The sequence below is a fragment of the Protopterus annectens genome, chromosome 9.part0, assembly GCF_019279795.1.
Source record: "Protopterus annectens isolate FY-2018-M chromosome 9.part0, PAN1.0, whole genome shotgun sequence".
Taxonomy (NCBI): Eukaryota; Metazoa; Chordata; order Ceratodontiformes; family Protopteridae; genus Protopterus; species Protopterus annectens.
In genome coordinates, this window is record NC_056743.1 from 1,316,150,515 (window position 1) to 1,316,168,501 (window position 17,987).

Genomic DNA, 17,987 nt, shown 5'->3' on the forward strand with positions numbered 1-17,987 from the left:
CTCTTTAATATTCCAAAAGTCAACGCATCAAAAAACTGAAAATAAAAAATGATTGTGCATCTATATTTGTGTTGTACATACAGTTAACACTTTATTAGAAATTTCAATAAAATGTTTGCCAGAAAATATTTATCTTTGGTGTTTAAAGGCAAAAAAAATGAATTTTGCTAATAGAAAAATATAACATTGTTGGACCACCTAAACTATTCAAATATATGCTCTTCTACTCTGGCTACTTAACTCATCTGTAATACAAACAGACGGTGCAGTCAGCATAGATATTGATATATCTAGATCCTTCCCACTATCATCAAATGTTTGTAGAAACTACAACGCACTGCTCAGTCATCAGTTGCAGCAAAGGTAAAAGTAAACTACTTAGAAATAACTTAATGTTTTTACTGGTCCTTAACAGGAAATAGGTGCCTGCACACCCATGAAGGAGACCTTGTTAGGGACCAAGGACTGCAGCTGGGGACCCTCCTACTGGTGCAAGGACAAGGAGACTGCAGCTAAATGCAAGGTAAGAATAAGTGCATTCTCATTCAGGGAAAGGATATGTGTGCGCATATATGTAAATCAGGGATAAAACCATGAAGCCAAAGTATGCAGCCCACATGGCAGTTTGTTACAGCGACATTAACTGGAGTGCAATTATTCAGTTTTATCTATGGCAGCATTAACACGGTAAGGAACTGTTTTGTGCATACGAATATGTGTAGTCTCTGATTAACACTGCTAACAGCTAAGCTATCCTACAATGATCATCAGCCTTTTAAGTAAATACAATATTTGTGGATGAACAGGTAGCCTGCTTGCCTTTGGTGCTGGAAAATCAGAAGGTTTTGGGTTCTTCTCTCACTCTAGGTGATTTCTTTAGTTTTCAAATTGCTGGAACTGCAATGCAGTATTAGGAGGTGCTGCACTTCTGAATGTGCTATCATTCAAATAAGATGACCAAATCAGATGATATACTGAGGTTCCATCTGCTTGAGCTGGTGATAGCTCAGGTGGATGTAAAAGGTTCCTCAGCACTTATCAAAAAGAGTAGTGGTGTTTTATTGATATACAAAAATAACTCTTATTTACCAAATATTTACAAGTGTATAAATATATATAAATATTTACAAGTGTTGAAATATATATATATATATATATATATATATATATATATATATATATATATATATACATATATAGGTCTGCTTTGTTTCATTTAAAGCTCATTTCACTGAATTCAATTATTCAATTCACCCTGACCAAATTGCTGAAAGCTCAAATTACTGAAAACTCATTTCACCAAATCTCATTTCACTGAAGTGAAGTACTGGCACTGTGTAGAGTATTGTAAGGCAAGTAAAAGGTATATGCCCTTTTCCCCACTGTAGTGTGATCCTGGAGTTAGTATATATATACAGTTAAGGGGGGGTGGGGGTATAGTTTGGGTATAGTCTTCTAGAAAGAGTTAGTCATTGGTGTTGGAAGTATGCATGTCTGTGGTTTAAAATGGATTGTTTTGAAGCTTTCAGTGAAATATAATATAAAACCAAACTAGGTGGGGGCTACTCCCCCAACACCTCCCTATGTGGGGGGGATGTGTCCCCCACACCCCTAACTATATATACTAACTCAAGGATCACACTACCATGGGAAAAATGGAATATACCTTTTACTTGCCTTACAGTACTCTACACCAGGGGTGTCCAACCTTTTGGCTTTCTGGGGCCGCATTGAGTGAACAGAAATGGTCCTGGGGCCGCATATAAAATATATCATATAGTTAACTCTTTTGTTGCTCCGGAAGACCACAGTCGATCTCCTGGCTGTACTGTAGGTGCATTTGAACAATGAATAAATGTAATAAATGCCTAATATTTCCCTTAAAATTCTAATTCTCATTCTAATTCTCTAATCTAACAGTTAACTCTAACATCTTAGTTAATATATCTATATATATATATATATATATATATATATATATATATATATATATATGTATGTATATATATATATATATATATATATATATATATATATATATATATATATATATATATATATATATATATATTTTTTTTTAACAAATAAATATTCACTACAGCACTAGCATTTCTCAATGGGAAAACCATTCCAGCAGTCCAACTACGTAAAATGTCAACATCAGCAGTCCTACAATACTAAAATTCACAAAAATAAGCCAACAAATTTGCAGTAAAGTAAAGAATTCACATTACTGACTTAATAAAAAAATTCTGAATAAGCTACAAGAGAGTCTCACCCAAACAAATAATTGGTGCCAGAAACATGGCCTCAAGTTAAATGCCAAAAAATGCATCATCATCCCCTTTGAAGAGAGTGATGTCCCCACAAATTATCACATTAATAACAATGTTGTAAGCATGCAATAAGTTGTATGGTACTTGGGCTCCCAGGTTGATAGAAACCTGACTTTTGACCACCACTCTGTCTCTGTTGTAAGGAAAGATTTTTACATGGCCCAATTCATTAGTAAGGGTATCTCATCCAGGGACAAAGGGGTCATAACATCCCTGTATTCTTCCTTTACAAGAGCCATTATTGAGTGCAATGCCCCTTTTGACATGTGCCTCAGCAAAACACCCTGCCAAAAGAAAGATTACAACCATTTCTGCCAAAAAAGGTCAAAGGACTATGTTCACTTAGTTATCTAAACAGACTAAAAAGCTTCTTGCTTTCCTCTGTCTCTCACTGGCCCCTATAAATTCCACCATTGGCTTGCTTTCCAGGCTAAGAAAGATCCTGCCTTAATAGACTTCCTCTACCTCAGAAATACTGGTTTATACTTAAAATGCTCACTACAAAGACCACAGCCTTCACTGCAACATAAACAAGCCACTTTGTATGGACAGGTTCTTGACACAAAAACCTTCAACGTCTGTAAAAAGCTCCTCTCATTATCAAACAATGTAGTTCTTTTTTTTCTCTGTTTATTTGCTAAGTTTTTCTGCATAGCTGCCTAGCTTGAGCATTTTCTGGCTTGTTAAACTTGATTTCTGTATTAGTAGCTGTATTTAGAGCACAACCAAAAGCTGTTTGCTGAATTTCCTGTTTGCACTTAATTTTAAATCGTTTTTTTCTTAAAAAGCTCAAGCTAGGCAGCTATGCAAACAAAACAAGCCAGAAAATGCTCAAGCTAGGCAGCTATGCAGAAAAACTTAGCAAATAAACAGAGAAAAAATAATCAGCGTATCCTATAATTAAAAAGATCATCTCTACTTGACTCCAAGTAGACTATTCTCTATCTGTTAAACGTAGCACTTGCTCCTACAGTACTTATTACCTTGATACGGCACTCTTGTCATAGATAGTACCCCAAAAAGGCAACCCCCCATTTCTCGGTCACCCACGTCCCCCGGAATCTTTTTAAAGTTTTTTGTCTATTCCTTCTAGCATGTCGAGGGATCAGTTGCTAGTGTCCTCTCCTGCTCAGCTGGTGAACCTGGGAATATTGAGGCAATGTTACAATTGCCTCATGTACACAGAACAACCCTCTCCTCCTCCCACAAAACACAAATACATGCGAGAGATGCAACTACACGGCCAAACTGGAGGCTGAGCTCTCTCAACATAGGACTGGCAAGACCAGTCAGGAGGAGAAGGTTACCACACACACTATAGACCCAGTCTCACATATTACCATTACAACCTCAAATCATACACATAAACACACAAAGACATACTCGAGGCTCTGATCAAAAATCTACCAAAACAGCAGAGGCCACCAAAGCAGACACCCAAACAACCACCACCTCAGAACACAACACCTGCAACACATAGACCTCACAGTCAGAGTGTCAAACAGTCACAGCCCTTAAGGCCAAACACAATGCCAGACACACTAGTCATTGGTGACTCCATAGTCAGACACACTGGCGTCCCGCTCACCAGACTGAGTAAGGAGAAGGTCACAGTAAGCTGCCTGTCGGGCGCTAGAATCCGCCACATAACGCAAGCACTCAGGTCTCTCAACAGCAGGTACAAATATGATTCAGTCATTGTCCACGCGGGTGTAAGCGACCTGAGACGTACCTCCTTGGACTACATGAAAAGAGACATTGAGGAGCTCTCTGATTATGTAGCCCAGACAGGTATGACCCTGACCTTGAGCAGTATCCTACCTTCACCAAGAATGATGCCACAATACAGAGATAAGATGATCAGCTTTAACAATTGGCTTAAACACTGGTGTCATTCAAAGGGGATCCAGTGTCTGTCTGCCTGGGATGACATGCTGGACAAGCCACGCTGCTTCAAGGGACGGCTTGCACCTGTCACCCTGGGATTCGGATATTGGCAAAGGCTCTTGCCACCCCATAGTGCCTTTTTAGGCAAGGCTCAAATTCTAAACCTACCACCCTAGAACACAAAAAGGAAAAAACTAAGGGTAATGCTGCTCAATGCCAGAAGTCTAAATCTCAAAATGCACGCACTCGAGGCCCTTCTCAGTATGGAGAACATCGATGTCTGTGCTGTGACAGAAACCTGGTTCAAGGCTCCTGAGAGCACCCGGGCGCTATCAGGTTTTACCTCATATCATGCGTTCCGGCCCCAAAATCTGGACAATACAAAGAAAGGGGGGGGTATCCATATTCATCAAGGACACCCACACCTCAAGACTGGTGGCAATGCACGATGCATCGGAGACCATCCAGGTGCAATTAACCATAGGCAAGACTGCTCTGCAAATTGTAGCATGTTACAGGCCACCCTCACAAACTCAGGAACCTCACATGGCCTTCCTGAAAACACTAGAGGGGATAAATGTATCACCAAACACCATCATACTAGGTGACTTCAATTACCCTAATATAGACTGGGAACACTACTCAAGCCCAAACACCCTAGCCCAAAAGTTCCTGGAATTCATAAACTCAAATGCCATGGAACAACTAGTCACCATCCCCACAAGAGGAGAAAACATACTTGATCTCATCATCACGAACATGGGAGCACAATGTTCAACACCGGAGGTGTACCCCTCACTGGTGAGATCAGACCACAAACTAATCTCGCTGGAGGTCCTCATCCCACCCCACCTGAAATAAAAAACACCACAGTAAAGAACTTCTCAAAAGCCGACTTCACACTTCTAAAGACTAGTGTGGTCTCCTTTAAGGCCCCGAGCCGGCGGAAAACAGTACTCAAGCCGCTGAATCACTTACAAATGCCTTCTACCAGCACCTGCAGGACTGCATGGATAAGGCAATCCCAAGCAAAACAAAGACTCTTTGTACCAAAGGCAAGCGTCCAGTCTGGTGGACCCCAGCCATAAACAAACTCTACAACAAAAGGAGGAAGCTACTACAAGATAGAGCAAAATCCTTAAAAGGTAAGACACCCTTGATCACTATAAGTAAAAACTAAGAGCTCTCATAAAATCATCCAAAGCAAATTTCGAGAGAAAAATAGCTAAAGACTCAAAAGACAATCATAAGGCCTTCTTTAGCTATGTTAGAAACCTGGGAGGAAACTCCCAGATATGCTCAGAGCTAGTTCAAAATGATGTGAAGATTACTGATCCTACAGACATTGCCAACATACTGGCTGACAGGTTCAGTGCAAACTTCTCCCCTCCCCAAAAGGAGAGATATCTATACCAAACGATTGCAGCCCCCAAACATCTCCAGCGCCCAAGTGAGAACTGCTCTCTCCAAAGCAAAAACACAGCATCCATGGGACCTGATGGTGTCCCCGGCTGTGTGCTCCATGAACTCAATGAGGAATTAAACCCACAGCTAGGACAGCTGTTTAATCAAAGTCTTACCTCTGGATACGTACCCAGGAGTGGCGCACTGCAACTGTGGTACCACTTCACAAAGGCGGTGCCTCCACCGACCCTGGAAATTACCGCCCATTAGCTTGACAAGCCTTATCTGCAAAGCCATGGAGAGGATCATAATGGACCTCATAAATAAAGACATAGGAATTTGCAGACTTTGGATCCAACCCAGTTTGGCTTTGTCAAAGGCAGATCATGCCTTTTAAACTTGGTTGACTTTTTGAAACAGTCACCAAAGCCATTGATGAGGAAAGGCAGTCCATACAGCCTACCTCGATCTGGCTAAGGCCTTCGATACAATACCCCATTCGGTATCATTGAAAAACTCATCAGCTTAAATGTCAACCCATACATCACAAGATGGGTTGCAAACTGGCTGAGTGACAGAACCCACAGGGTCAGAGCTGCTGGCGCCATGTCAGACTCAAAGCCTGTCACAAGTGGTGTCCCACAGGGCTCAGTCCTGGGCCCACTCTTGTTTGGCATCTACTTTTCCAGTACAAGCAAACACAGGAGGGTTATGGCTGACAAAGTTTGCAGATGACTGCAAACTGGGCGCCATAGTAGAAAACACATCTGACACAGATATCCTTCAGAAGGGTCTCACAGAAACGGATAACTGGGGCCAGAGCCACGGCCTAAAGTTAAATGCCAAAAAATGCATAGTCATACCCTTCGGGAAAAACAAGGTTACCCCTAGCTACCAAATAGGTGGCAATCCACTGAGCACAGAAGAAGTTATCAGGGACCTGGGGACCCAGGTTGATAGTAGTCTGTCATTCGACACCCATGTAGCTAAAGTAGTTAGGAAGACCTTCTACATTGCCCACCTTATCATGAAGGGATTCTCATCTAGATCAAGGGAGGTCATAGTCTCCCTTTACTCATCACTCATCAGACCAATGATTGAGTACAATGCCCCATTCGGAATGTATCTGACCCGACACTTGCAGCAACTGGAGAGGCCACAAAGTGCCTCACCAAAAGGATAAAGGGTCTCAAAAATCTGTCCTATGCTGCCCGACTGAAAGAACTGCAGCTCTATTCAGTCGCTTACCGCTTACTCAGAGGTGACCTTTGCCTAACATACAAGGCCATGTCAAACCCAGATTTGATGAATATGCTTCACCTCAAAAAATCTAGATCCATCAGAGCCACAAGGTCGGTAGACTTAAACCTTGACACGGCTATTAATAGGACGTGCTGGAGGGATAGATTCATCACCCAAAGACTCCCTATGCTGTGGAACAAAATCCCGGTACATGTGAGGCAGAGCACCTCGCTGGCCTTGTTCAAGAGAAATCTTGACCAATGGATGGGAGATCGCAGATATACCCCAGGGATTACCTCAGTGTCACTGCTCGACAGAGGCACAGAAAAATAATGGGTATAGTTCCCCATACTAAAGGGGTGGCCTAAGCCACAAAACGATGGGCTAGGCTTGTAAATGCCCTCGGGCAGATAGCCTAGTATGAACCTATGAACCTATGAACCTAACCTATGATGGCTGGATGGATAGCCATAAATGTAGTCCTTGGGTAAGTAGCTTTGCCTTCATCATACCAGATGGAAAATCCACATACTAACCTTTCCCAGCTGGATGGCTAAGATCTAATATCGGTTACTCAAGTCTAATTGCCCAAGAAGAGGGGCATGTTTAACTAAGAATTCCATTTGCAAAATTATATTCAGTATACATATTAAATCTCTCTCTTACACAGACACACACACACACACACACACACACACACACACACACACACACACACACACACACACAAAAGCCCCTACTTGTAAAATAGGCAACCTCAGTAATCACATGACACCCACTGACTGAATGAAATTGTCTGGAAGTCAAAATATCTGAAAAAAAAATCATAATAGAGATGAATTCATCCATGTAATTTCCCACCACCAAAAGGACCATCAATAAATCAACAAACAACTGCTCGGCAAAAAGTAAATCAATAAGAAAGCCATAAACTATAATGCTACATACTGGTGTAAACCTATAACTTGTGTCAATCCCCAGGTTAATCCATACCAAAAGATTGTTTCAGAGCTTCAGCTATGTACAAACAGCTTTATCCTAAAAACTTAACTCATTGATATTTGCCTTGCTGTAATTAAAAAATGTTTTTAAGTTTATTCTGTACTGCAATGATTCTCACTATTACGAGATGTAATCTCTGCCATATTGTATGAGTACTACATCCATAATTTGCTGTCTCTCTCTCTCATGTATTATATTGTTTTGTGTTATTTTTGGAGCTTTTCTTCCTGGGCCTCTGCTGAAAATGGACCTGTGCCCAGTCGGACTTTCCCGGTAAACAAATGTAAAATAAAATAAAATAAATAAAAATAAACTTCCCTCCAATCTAAAGCCATTTGACATTCAGACATTTTAATTTGTGCAGAAGTTACTCACAGACTGACAGTTTACTGAGCTATAATGCTGACCTTTGCTTTAGAAAAAAACAAATTCCCAGACTTTGCTCAAAGTGTAGAGAGGATTATTTATTTATTTTTGGAGAACATCTTTAAAACTGTTAAATTGATTACACACCCAGAAACACAGAAAAGTTATTGTGATTATGTAAACCACAGACTGCTGCAAGAAATCAAAGTCACATTAGCACTCTATGCTTATGTCCAAACAGATGAATCATACCTGTCATGTCAATTCCAAAAGAAGTAAAGTAGCTTAATAAGAAGGTTATTTGCAAGGTTGCATGGCAGTTTATATTGGAAAAAAGCAGAGATATTAAAAAGGCTCTGTTTTTCATAATTATGCCGAAAAGTCTTCCAAGGTAAATACAACGTCTGATTTAGTATGGAACCATACCTCTCAACCTTAGAGCAAGAAACCTGGACAAAGTGAAAAATAAAAGTGGGACACAGGCCCAAAAATAGTTATGCATCACAGACACCATTGAAACAACTGTAGCTGCAAACATTATGCATCACTTATAATCTTTCTATCCCATTATTGTCAGTTAAATATCATATGGCTCATTCAGTCCTGCCTTCTTTTGCATCAAAGAAAACTATGCTTTGAAATGACAAATGCATTAAAAGTAATACATAAAACACATTGCATCAACACCCTGCAACTTCCTACCTGCAAGCAACCACAGAGCTTTCACTGAAACTAGGGCTGCTTGTTTCCCCAGAATGACAGCTCTCCCTAAGTAAGTCTAATGGTATACAATCTACCAGTAACTGGACGACCTGAAATAAATTAAATTGTGGCCTGTAAAATGAAAGTACACTTTGTTTATTTAAACTATATTTCTAAGCCCGCTTACTATATTTTTTCAGTAACATCCCAATATCCATTTCCAGGTCACTTTACAAGACATTGGCAGTGGCAGACTTGGCATTCTTCAGAACCCCACAGGCCCACACTAATACATTGTCCATTGTTAAAAGAAAAACACTTATTTCTCCAACATTCGCCAGAAGAAACACAGCGATTTCGATAAGCAAATAAAAGCTTTATTTACATGCATGGAGACCTGCCACATTGATGGTGGAATGTCAGCAGTCTAACTTCTGTACAAACTGCAGGGGTTTTTATATCCCCTTCTGCACGTACACACACATACTCAACAAGATGTTTATCAGACACTGAATTTCAGTTAAGACAGAAATATGCAAGGGTCAGTTTCAGTTAAGACAGAAATATGCAAGGGTCATAAGATAATTACAAGTTCTGTTCTTTCTCGGACTGCAGGTTAACATCTGCACATTCTTTCATGGTCAGCCTGTTTAAACAGGTCAAACAGTTCTTTTAGAAATTCTTTCTTTGCACACAAGATAGTTTAACCCTTATTATGCCTGATACAAAGTAGTTGTTCATACAGAATTTTATTACATTTCCCCCCTAACAACACTTTGTATCAGCAAAATATTTCACTACACATCCTGGTCATACAACTTTTCATTTGATTCGTATCCTTTGTACCCAAAATAGTAAGCTTTTGTCATATTGGCAGTTATTACATTAGACATCAACATTCGGATGCATGGGATACAACAGCAACCTAAAAACAAGAATATAATGGCACCAACACATACAGCAATTAAAATGTTCATAAGAACACTTCCCCAACTTCCGAACCAGTTCTGGAAGAATTCAGTCAATGGAGTTTGTCTTGGTTTTGTCAGCTCAGACACCTTCTGAATAATTTCGAGGTGACTCTCAATTTCGTGCTGATTATCCGGGATAAATGAACAGCAGTCCTCCTGGATAAGAGCACAAGTACCTCCTTTTGCCGTTAGGGTGAAATCGAGCACCATACGGTTCTGCAACACTACTGTTCTCATTGCCGTCAATTCGTCCGTCACCAATTCTAGCGCAGAAAAAGTTGCATTGCTCAAGGTCTCTAGCAATTTTGACAATTTCCTGAGTTCCCAGATAGATTTTACTGTCCCATATGCTGGAAGAATACCAGCACCAGAAATGACATCATCACCCAAGTCCATGTGTGATAGCCCCTTGCTGCTACTGTGGGCTAAATCGTGATGATAGATCCAGAATGCATCAATGTTACCTATGGGATTAATAGGTTTATTAACAGCAAGCACATTTCGTATTTTACCCTGGGGTAGTGCATATACATGTCTTATTGCTGGTACCAAATACCCTAAAAAACAACTACCTGACCAGTTACCAGGTAACCACTTGTATGCTTTTCTACCACATATAAAGTAACAATTTTCAACTTTAGTAGTGACATTGCTATGCACATAACTTTGTTCAGAATGAAAAATCTTTTTATTAATTTTACCAAGTGAAATTCGATTAGGATCCCATGTCCCACTAATGGACATGTCAATCGTTAAGTTTAGCTGTTGAATAAAACCAGTAAAGTTAGTATCACAATGATTTGTAAAGTTTAAACATTGATAACAAACTATTATGTTGCACCAACTCCAACCTACTTTGGTTTTACCAATTTTTTGAAAGCATACAGTTCCATTTTGTCGTTTAGCTAAAGGTAATGCTATTTTGTCCTTTGAGGTAACATTTGAAGTCTCAAATATTAAATTTGTCCATGTTTCATTTGCTCCCAAAGGAACTGTATTTAACATTAAACCTCCATGTACAGTAGGGATAGCAGTACATACCCAACAATTTGAAATATTGAGTGATGAGGCATATGTATACTTAACAGCTTGGTAAGTGTTAAAAGGTGGATGCCATGATGTACGTTTACTAGGTTTTCTGACAAACTCTGTAAACAGAAAAGGCCAAAACAGAAAAACAATAACTACTATTGTTGTTAAGAAAATTATCATGCAATACTTTTGAGGAAAAGGTTGCTTTTGTGCATCATTACTGTCTCTTTGTCTTCTTTCAGGTATGAGATACTCCATTTCTTCGTTCGAAGAAAACTAAAATGGATACACAACTACACAAAAATATTAAAACTAAAAATTGTACTCAAAAATAATTAAATACCACCCCCCTTTGTCACTTGTTAAGGTTCCTCAGGGGGACCTAGATTTTTGTCCAGCTCAAACTGTTTCACCAGTTTACAATGTGTTAAGTGGATCCACGATGTTCGTTCTTTTATTCGAACCGCAGTAGGAGTCGAAATCAGCACTTGATATGGACCTTCCCACTTTGGTGAAGCCCAGTTTTTTCTCTTGATTATCTTGATCCAGATCCAATCTCCGGGCTTAACTTCGAGAATTCTGCTCTTCTGTTGATCTGAAAAGCAATCATTTGTTAGAGGCGTTTTAGTTTTTGTCAGCAATTTTCTCATGTAATCTGCTAACTCCTCACCCCCCTCACGTTCCGCAGGCAATATCCCTTGCCATTGCGGGACATAATAAGGGCGGCCAAAAAGGAGTTCAAATGGCGTAATACCTTTGGAGGTAGGTGTGGTCCGCATGGAGAGGAGTGCCAAAGGTAAGCAGATAATCCAAGACTGATGTGTCTCGGCCATGAGTTTTCGTAACTTACTTTTGAGAATACCATTATGACGTTCAACCAACTCGGCTGACTGCGGATGGTAAGCACAATGGGGTTTAAGGTCAATTTTGAAAACAACAGCCAATTTCTGAATAACTTGATTAACAAAATGAGTGCCATTATCAGAATAGATGCGTACTGGAATTCCAAAATGTGGAATAATATCATTCGTTAAAATTTTTGCCACTGTTGAAGCATCTGGATGAGTGACGGGAAAATCTTCAACCCATTTAGAAAATGCATCAATGATAACTAATACAAACTTTTTCTGCTGTGCAGGGGTAAGTTCAATGAAATCCATACAGATGGTATGAAAGGGATAGGGTGGAACTGGGAAGGTTGCCGGTGCAACACATATACCACCCTGCCCATGAAAACGAGCACAGACAAGACAAGACAGACAAAAACGTTTTGCATATGCTACAAATCCTTCACTCCAAAATACTTGTTGCACTACCTTAACCATAGCTGCTGGACCATTGTGAGATGGCCCATGAGTAATGAGGGAGGCATAACAAAATAAATTTGTTGGTAAAACGTATTTACCATTTGGTCCCATATAAACCCCCTGCTCATGTGTCATCCCATATTTCATCCATTTTTGCTTTTCCTGCTTAGTGCTTAATTCTTGCATGACCCGTAAGGTGTGTAGATTACGATTATCTGAAGGTTGCAGGTCTGTTTCAAGTGCAAAAGCGGATGTTAAAGCAATTTCCTTAGCGGTTTTATCAGCTAGGGCGTTTCCCAGTGCTACCGGATCTTTAGCATTAGTGTGGGCCGCGCATTTACAAATCGCTAGTCTACTAGGTAGTTGGATAGCCTGTAAAAGATCCAAGATGAGGGTTTTATGCGTGATTTCTTTCCCCGAAGCAGTAACCATTCCCCTGTTTTTCCATTGCTGGGCAAAGACATGCACCGTAGAAAAAGCATACTGGCTATCTGTATAGATAGTGGCTGCTTTACCTTCTGACAATGCGCATGCCCTGGTCAAAGCAATTAATTCCGCTGCTTGTGTGGACAAGTTCCTGGGGAGAGGATTAGCTTCTATGATGTGTGTACCAGTTGTCACTGCATAACCAACTTGGGTGTTACCTATCTCATTTTTACGGGCTGACCCATCTACAAATAAGGTCCAGTCAGTGTTTGGTAAGGGTTGATCTTTAAGGTCAGGTCTAGGTAAAACATTGGCGTGAATCATGTCCAGGCACACATGTGGAGTTCCATCAGCCGGTGTGGGGAGGAGAGTAGACGGGTTTAGGGTAGTACATCGTTCTATAGTCATGTGAGGTTGAGACAACAAAATAGTCATGCACGATAAGTGTCTGCTTGGAGATAGAAAAGTTAACTTATCCTGCAGTAGAATCACTGCTACCCAATGCGGTACTCGCAAGGTCAGTGGATGAAATAAAATAAGTGTCGCCGAAGCTTGAATGGCCAATGCCGGTGCCACCACTGCCTGCACGCAGTGTGGTAATGATCGCGCGACAGCGTCCAATTTACTTGAATAAAAGGCCAGGGATCTGAGTTTGTCCCCATGCGACTGTAACAGGACGGATGTCATGTATCCGTCTTTACAGTCCACCGTTTGAATAAAAGGTTTGGAATAGTCAGGGAAACCTAGAACTGCTGAACTTGCTATCAATTGTTTGATCTGAGTAAATGCTTGAATGGACCTATCCGTCCAAGAAATGGGATCATTTTCCGCCATTGGGAGTGCAAAGATCAGATCCAATAAAGGACCTACTTCCTCAGCATAGTTAGGTATCCAACTACGGCAAAAGTTAGTAATCCCCAAAAATGACATCATTTCCTTTTTTTTGAGGGGCATAGGTGCCTGAAGAATAGCTTCCTTTCTAGTACCATCAAGTTGCCTGCCTTGGTTAGATATTAAATAACCCCAATAGCGTACCTCTAGTTTACAAAATTGTAATTTAAACTTATTTACCTTGTGTCCTTCTTCTGCTAAAAAATGTAGAAGCCGCAGGGAGTCCGTTTTACAGGCAGATTCTGTAGGGGCAGCCAGCAGGATGTCGTCCACGTACAGCAATAGATGGCTCCCATGCTTCGGTGAAAATTGAGCCAGGTTCGCTGACATTTCTTGAGAAAATACAGTAGGACTTTCACAGTAACCTTGAGGTAATCGTGTGTATGTGTAACGTTTGCCCATAAATGTAAAGGCGAACCAAAACCTGCTATCCTCATGTAATGGGATAGAGAAAAATGCATTACTGATATCAATAACTGTAAAATATTGGTCTGTGGGAAGGATATCATTCAGTAGGACAGACGCATCCAGAACTACCGGGGCCCTTGGTACTATGGCTGCATTAACAGCCTGTAAATCCTGTACCATCCTCCAAGTTCCGTCCGGCTTCCTTACTGGAAACAAAGGCGTATTACATGGTGAATCTGCGCACGGGATCAAGACCCCTGCCCGTAGTAATGCTTCAATTACCAGAGAAATTCCTCCTTCTGCTATTTTGCTCAACGGGTACTATAATTTGTGCGGTCTATAATCAGATTTAGGTGTGATTTTGACCGCACCTGCTGTTTTCATTAATCCTATATCATGCTGCCCAGTCGACCACAAAGACTGTGGTATAGTCCGCAAATCATTTTCTTCTTGCGGACTCAGCATGAAAAGTCAGCCGGGCAATGCCCTATCTTCCCTCAAATGTACTGTAGGTCTAGCCTGCGTAACCCAATTCAACTTTTGTACCTGAACCCCCCTGCTTTGTAACTGTTCTTCCGACAAGGTACTCCATTCCGTTACCTTTTTACCTACAGAGACCCAAGCCTGTTCTTCCTCTTTCATTACAGATACATGCGGTGTAAAATTACTCCTAAAAAGTGCCAGCATATCTTTCGTGAGACTGCATGTGGCTGCAGAGTTTCCTAATTTATCCCAGTACAGCTGCTTTAAAACAATCTTCGTGATTTTATATTTAAAAAACAGTGTTTCATATGCCGTATCAGGACCTATCAATTTCCAATAGTACATTGTACAGTGCAACTGTTCTGCCTTCACTGGTGGTTGATGACCATACTTACTTAAAGCCAAATTTAGTAAGTCATTTGTTACGCTTTGAGGACCTGTAGAGACCAAATCATTACTGTACCAGTAATGTAAATCTCCCTGTCCTTCTTGCAAAAATGCAGCTTCAAGTTGTATTCGCTTGGCCTGTATACTATGGACTGTGGGGGCTGCCGCTATACCAAAAACATGCATTAGGTCCCTTCCTAACAAATTAACAGGGCAAATATGTGAAATAATTACACAAAACCTAATGGTCTGGTTTGTTTGAGGGTCTGTGAACCACAGCGGTCGAGACAGCGGTTCTTTATAAATCCGTCCATTTGCCGCTTTTACTAATACATAATCACTCGTGGTTGCATCAGATGGCACAGCAGTATGTTTTAGCAAGGTCCTAGTTGCTCCTGAATCACACAAGAATTCTACTTCTTGTCCTTCAACCTGCAAACTAATCACAGGTTGCACCTCCAGTTGCATAGTTGACGCTAATGCTGTCAAGTTGACAACTTGATATTCTCCATTAGCAGAAAAACTGCTTTGCTCATGTTCCCATCCTGCACATTCCCCTTTGGTCCCTTCGTTCTCCTCCTCATAACCTTCCATAATTTCATCCGGTGGCCCCGGCCACTCTTCCTCACTGTCATATAGTCATGCTGAGGACTGCGCCGGTGCTTGTGAAGCACCCGGTTGTCCCGAGCTATGAAAATCTCTTGCAAAATGTCCTTTCTTGCCACACCTAAAACATTCCCCCCTCCTTACTCTTCCCTCGTAATCCTCAGAGTGTCCTACATTTCCTCACCCCCTGCCTCTGCCCCTTCCTCTGCCCCTATTAGGTTGACCTTGCAGCAACATAATCGTGCCATCCGAATTAACCGTGAGGGTCTGTGCTTGTTTCTTCTTTTTATCCGCTATGTACTTCTCCGCATACCTAGCATATTCTAACAGTGGTTGTAGCCATGCTGTTCTGTGATCTATCATATGTTTAGTAATAAAATTACTAATCAGAGATCTACACCCTTTTAAAAAGGCATTCTTTAACTGTTGTTCATATGATGAGTCTGCCCCCTGATTAGTGGGCACTTCTATGCCACTATGGTCATTAAAAATAACAGTTAAACGCTGTAAGTAATGATCTACTTTCTCGTCATCGGACTGTATGCATTGATTAATGCGTGTCCAGTCCGCATGTGCCTTCCATTTTTCTGCGACCCGCTCAAGTAACATTTTAAGTTGCCTCTCAAATTCCGCGGTATCATGACCAAGAGGCTCCCCGTCCTCCGTAAGGGGTTTCCAATTTCCACAGATAAGGTGCCAATCAGGACCTAAAATCTGTCGGAGTACCTGTTCACATTCAATACTATTAAGTTTATAACTTATTTGCATATCGTGCATGTCATCGGCGAATTTCTTAATGTTGTCTTTTGGGTGGGGGATTCCTTCTACGGCTTTTCTAATGTCTTCTTTGGTCCATGGGCGGTAAACCAGGATCGTGGGACCCTGACCGTCCATTCCTGCCTGTGGGTTTGTTACCTGAATCAAAGGGTATTCGCTCTCACTATCTGACACCCACTTATCCTTTATTCTCCACTCACCACCCCCTACCTTTCGGTTTTGTAATTCTATAGAGGTGCCAGGAGTTTTTTGCAATGTTACGGTTGGTAGCGGAGGATAAATGGCGGAGGGGACCTTCTCTTTTTCACTTTCCTGATATTGTGGCGGCTCAGCCGCCCCTTCCCCCTCCGCCGCTCCTTCCAGGAGGTAGGGCGGGGCTGAAGGATTACGACGAGTAGGTACAGTGGTTTCGTCATCTTCTTTGTTAACAAAAAACGTGGATTTTGCACTTGAATCATCCTTTGTAGCCATATTTTTACTAAGATATATTTTATTTGCCTCCTCAAAACATTTTTCTGCCTGTGGAAAACCCACCTTCTTTTGGTCTTTTACTCTACTGTCTGTGTCTCTGCGCAGGTCCCTTACCAACCTCTGACATTGGTACTTATATAATTTTCCTGAAAACTGATACTCCATCTTCCATTTGTCTAAATATTTTAGATTTTTTGGATGTAATTTAAACATATGTTGTTCATCTTCACTAACTTCAGTTTTTTCTGTTGAACAGCAACTATTTCCTGTTCCCATTTCCCTTATTTAAAAGAGAAAGTATTCCTTTTTCTTGAGATCTCTAGCTATCTTTAGAATTTTTTTTTTACTTAAAGATAGTCCTTTTTTAACAAACAATTGTCCCTTATGACTAGTCCCTTCCTTTTTCCCTATCCGTTATTAAAAAAGGGAAAGCTTACCTTGCTGTGAGTCTTCCGCCCTTTCGTTCGTCACCGTCTCGCGGATTGAATCAAGAGTGACTGGCCTCTACTTACGACAAGATTTCGTCGGAGGTCTTTCACTTATCAGGGAGTCCGTGATTCGTTCTCCCTTCCTGTACAGGTTTTCAGTCCCTCTTGTGTGATTCACACCGTGAAGAGGTGGCCCCACGTTGAGTGCTAGAAAATGTTAAAAGAAAAACACTTATTTCTCCAACATTCGCCAGAAGAAACACAGCGATTTCGATAAGCAAATAAAAGCTTTATTTACATGCATGGAGACCTGCCACATCAATGGTGGAATGTCAGCAGTCTAACTTCTGTACAAACTGCAGGGGTTTTTATAGCCCCTTCTGCACGTACACACACATACTCAACAAGATGTTTATCAGACACTGAATTTCAGTTAAGACAGAAATATGCAAGGGTCAGTTTCAGTTAAGACAGAAATATGCAAGGGTCATAAGATAATTACAAGTTCTGTTCTTTCTCGGACTGCAGGTTAACATCTGCACATTCTTTCATGGTCAGCCTGTTTAAACAGGTCAAACAGTTCTTTTAGAAATTCCTTCTTTGCACACAACATAGTTTAACCCTTATTATGCCTGATACAAAGTAGTTGTTCATACAGAATTTTATTACATCCATTAAATGTAAATATCCATCCACTGTAAATGGCAAGAAGCTATGTCTTAAAAAATCTATTTCTGGCATGCGTACCCAAGTATTAGGTTTTGAAACAAAGAAACATATTCTCCACAGTCCGTAAGTCTCTGTCTTTAATCATCATCTACTGTTGCAGCACTCCCAACACATAAGCACACACATACACAT

At 40.8% G+C, this 17,987-nt stretch overlaps 1 protein-coding gene across 2 annotated transcripts in view; it reads left to right on the plus strand.

The window, feature by feature from the left end:
- The window catches only part of LOC122812037 (prosaposin-like), a 223,855-nt gene that overhangs the window by 197,724 nt on the left and 8,144 nt on the right, over window positions 1-17,987 (plus strand). For both annotated transcript variants that reach the window (XM_044084283.1, XM_044084284.1), the window contains exon 14: window positions 416-523. In XM_044084283.1, the coding sequence (XP_043940218.1) occupies window positions 416-523 (108 nt within the window). The remainder of the gene's footprint in view (window positions 1-415; window positions 524-17,987) is intronic.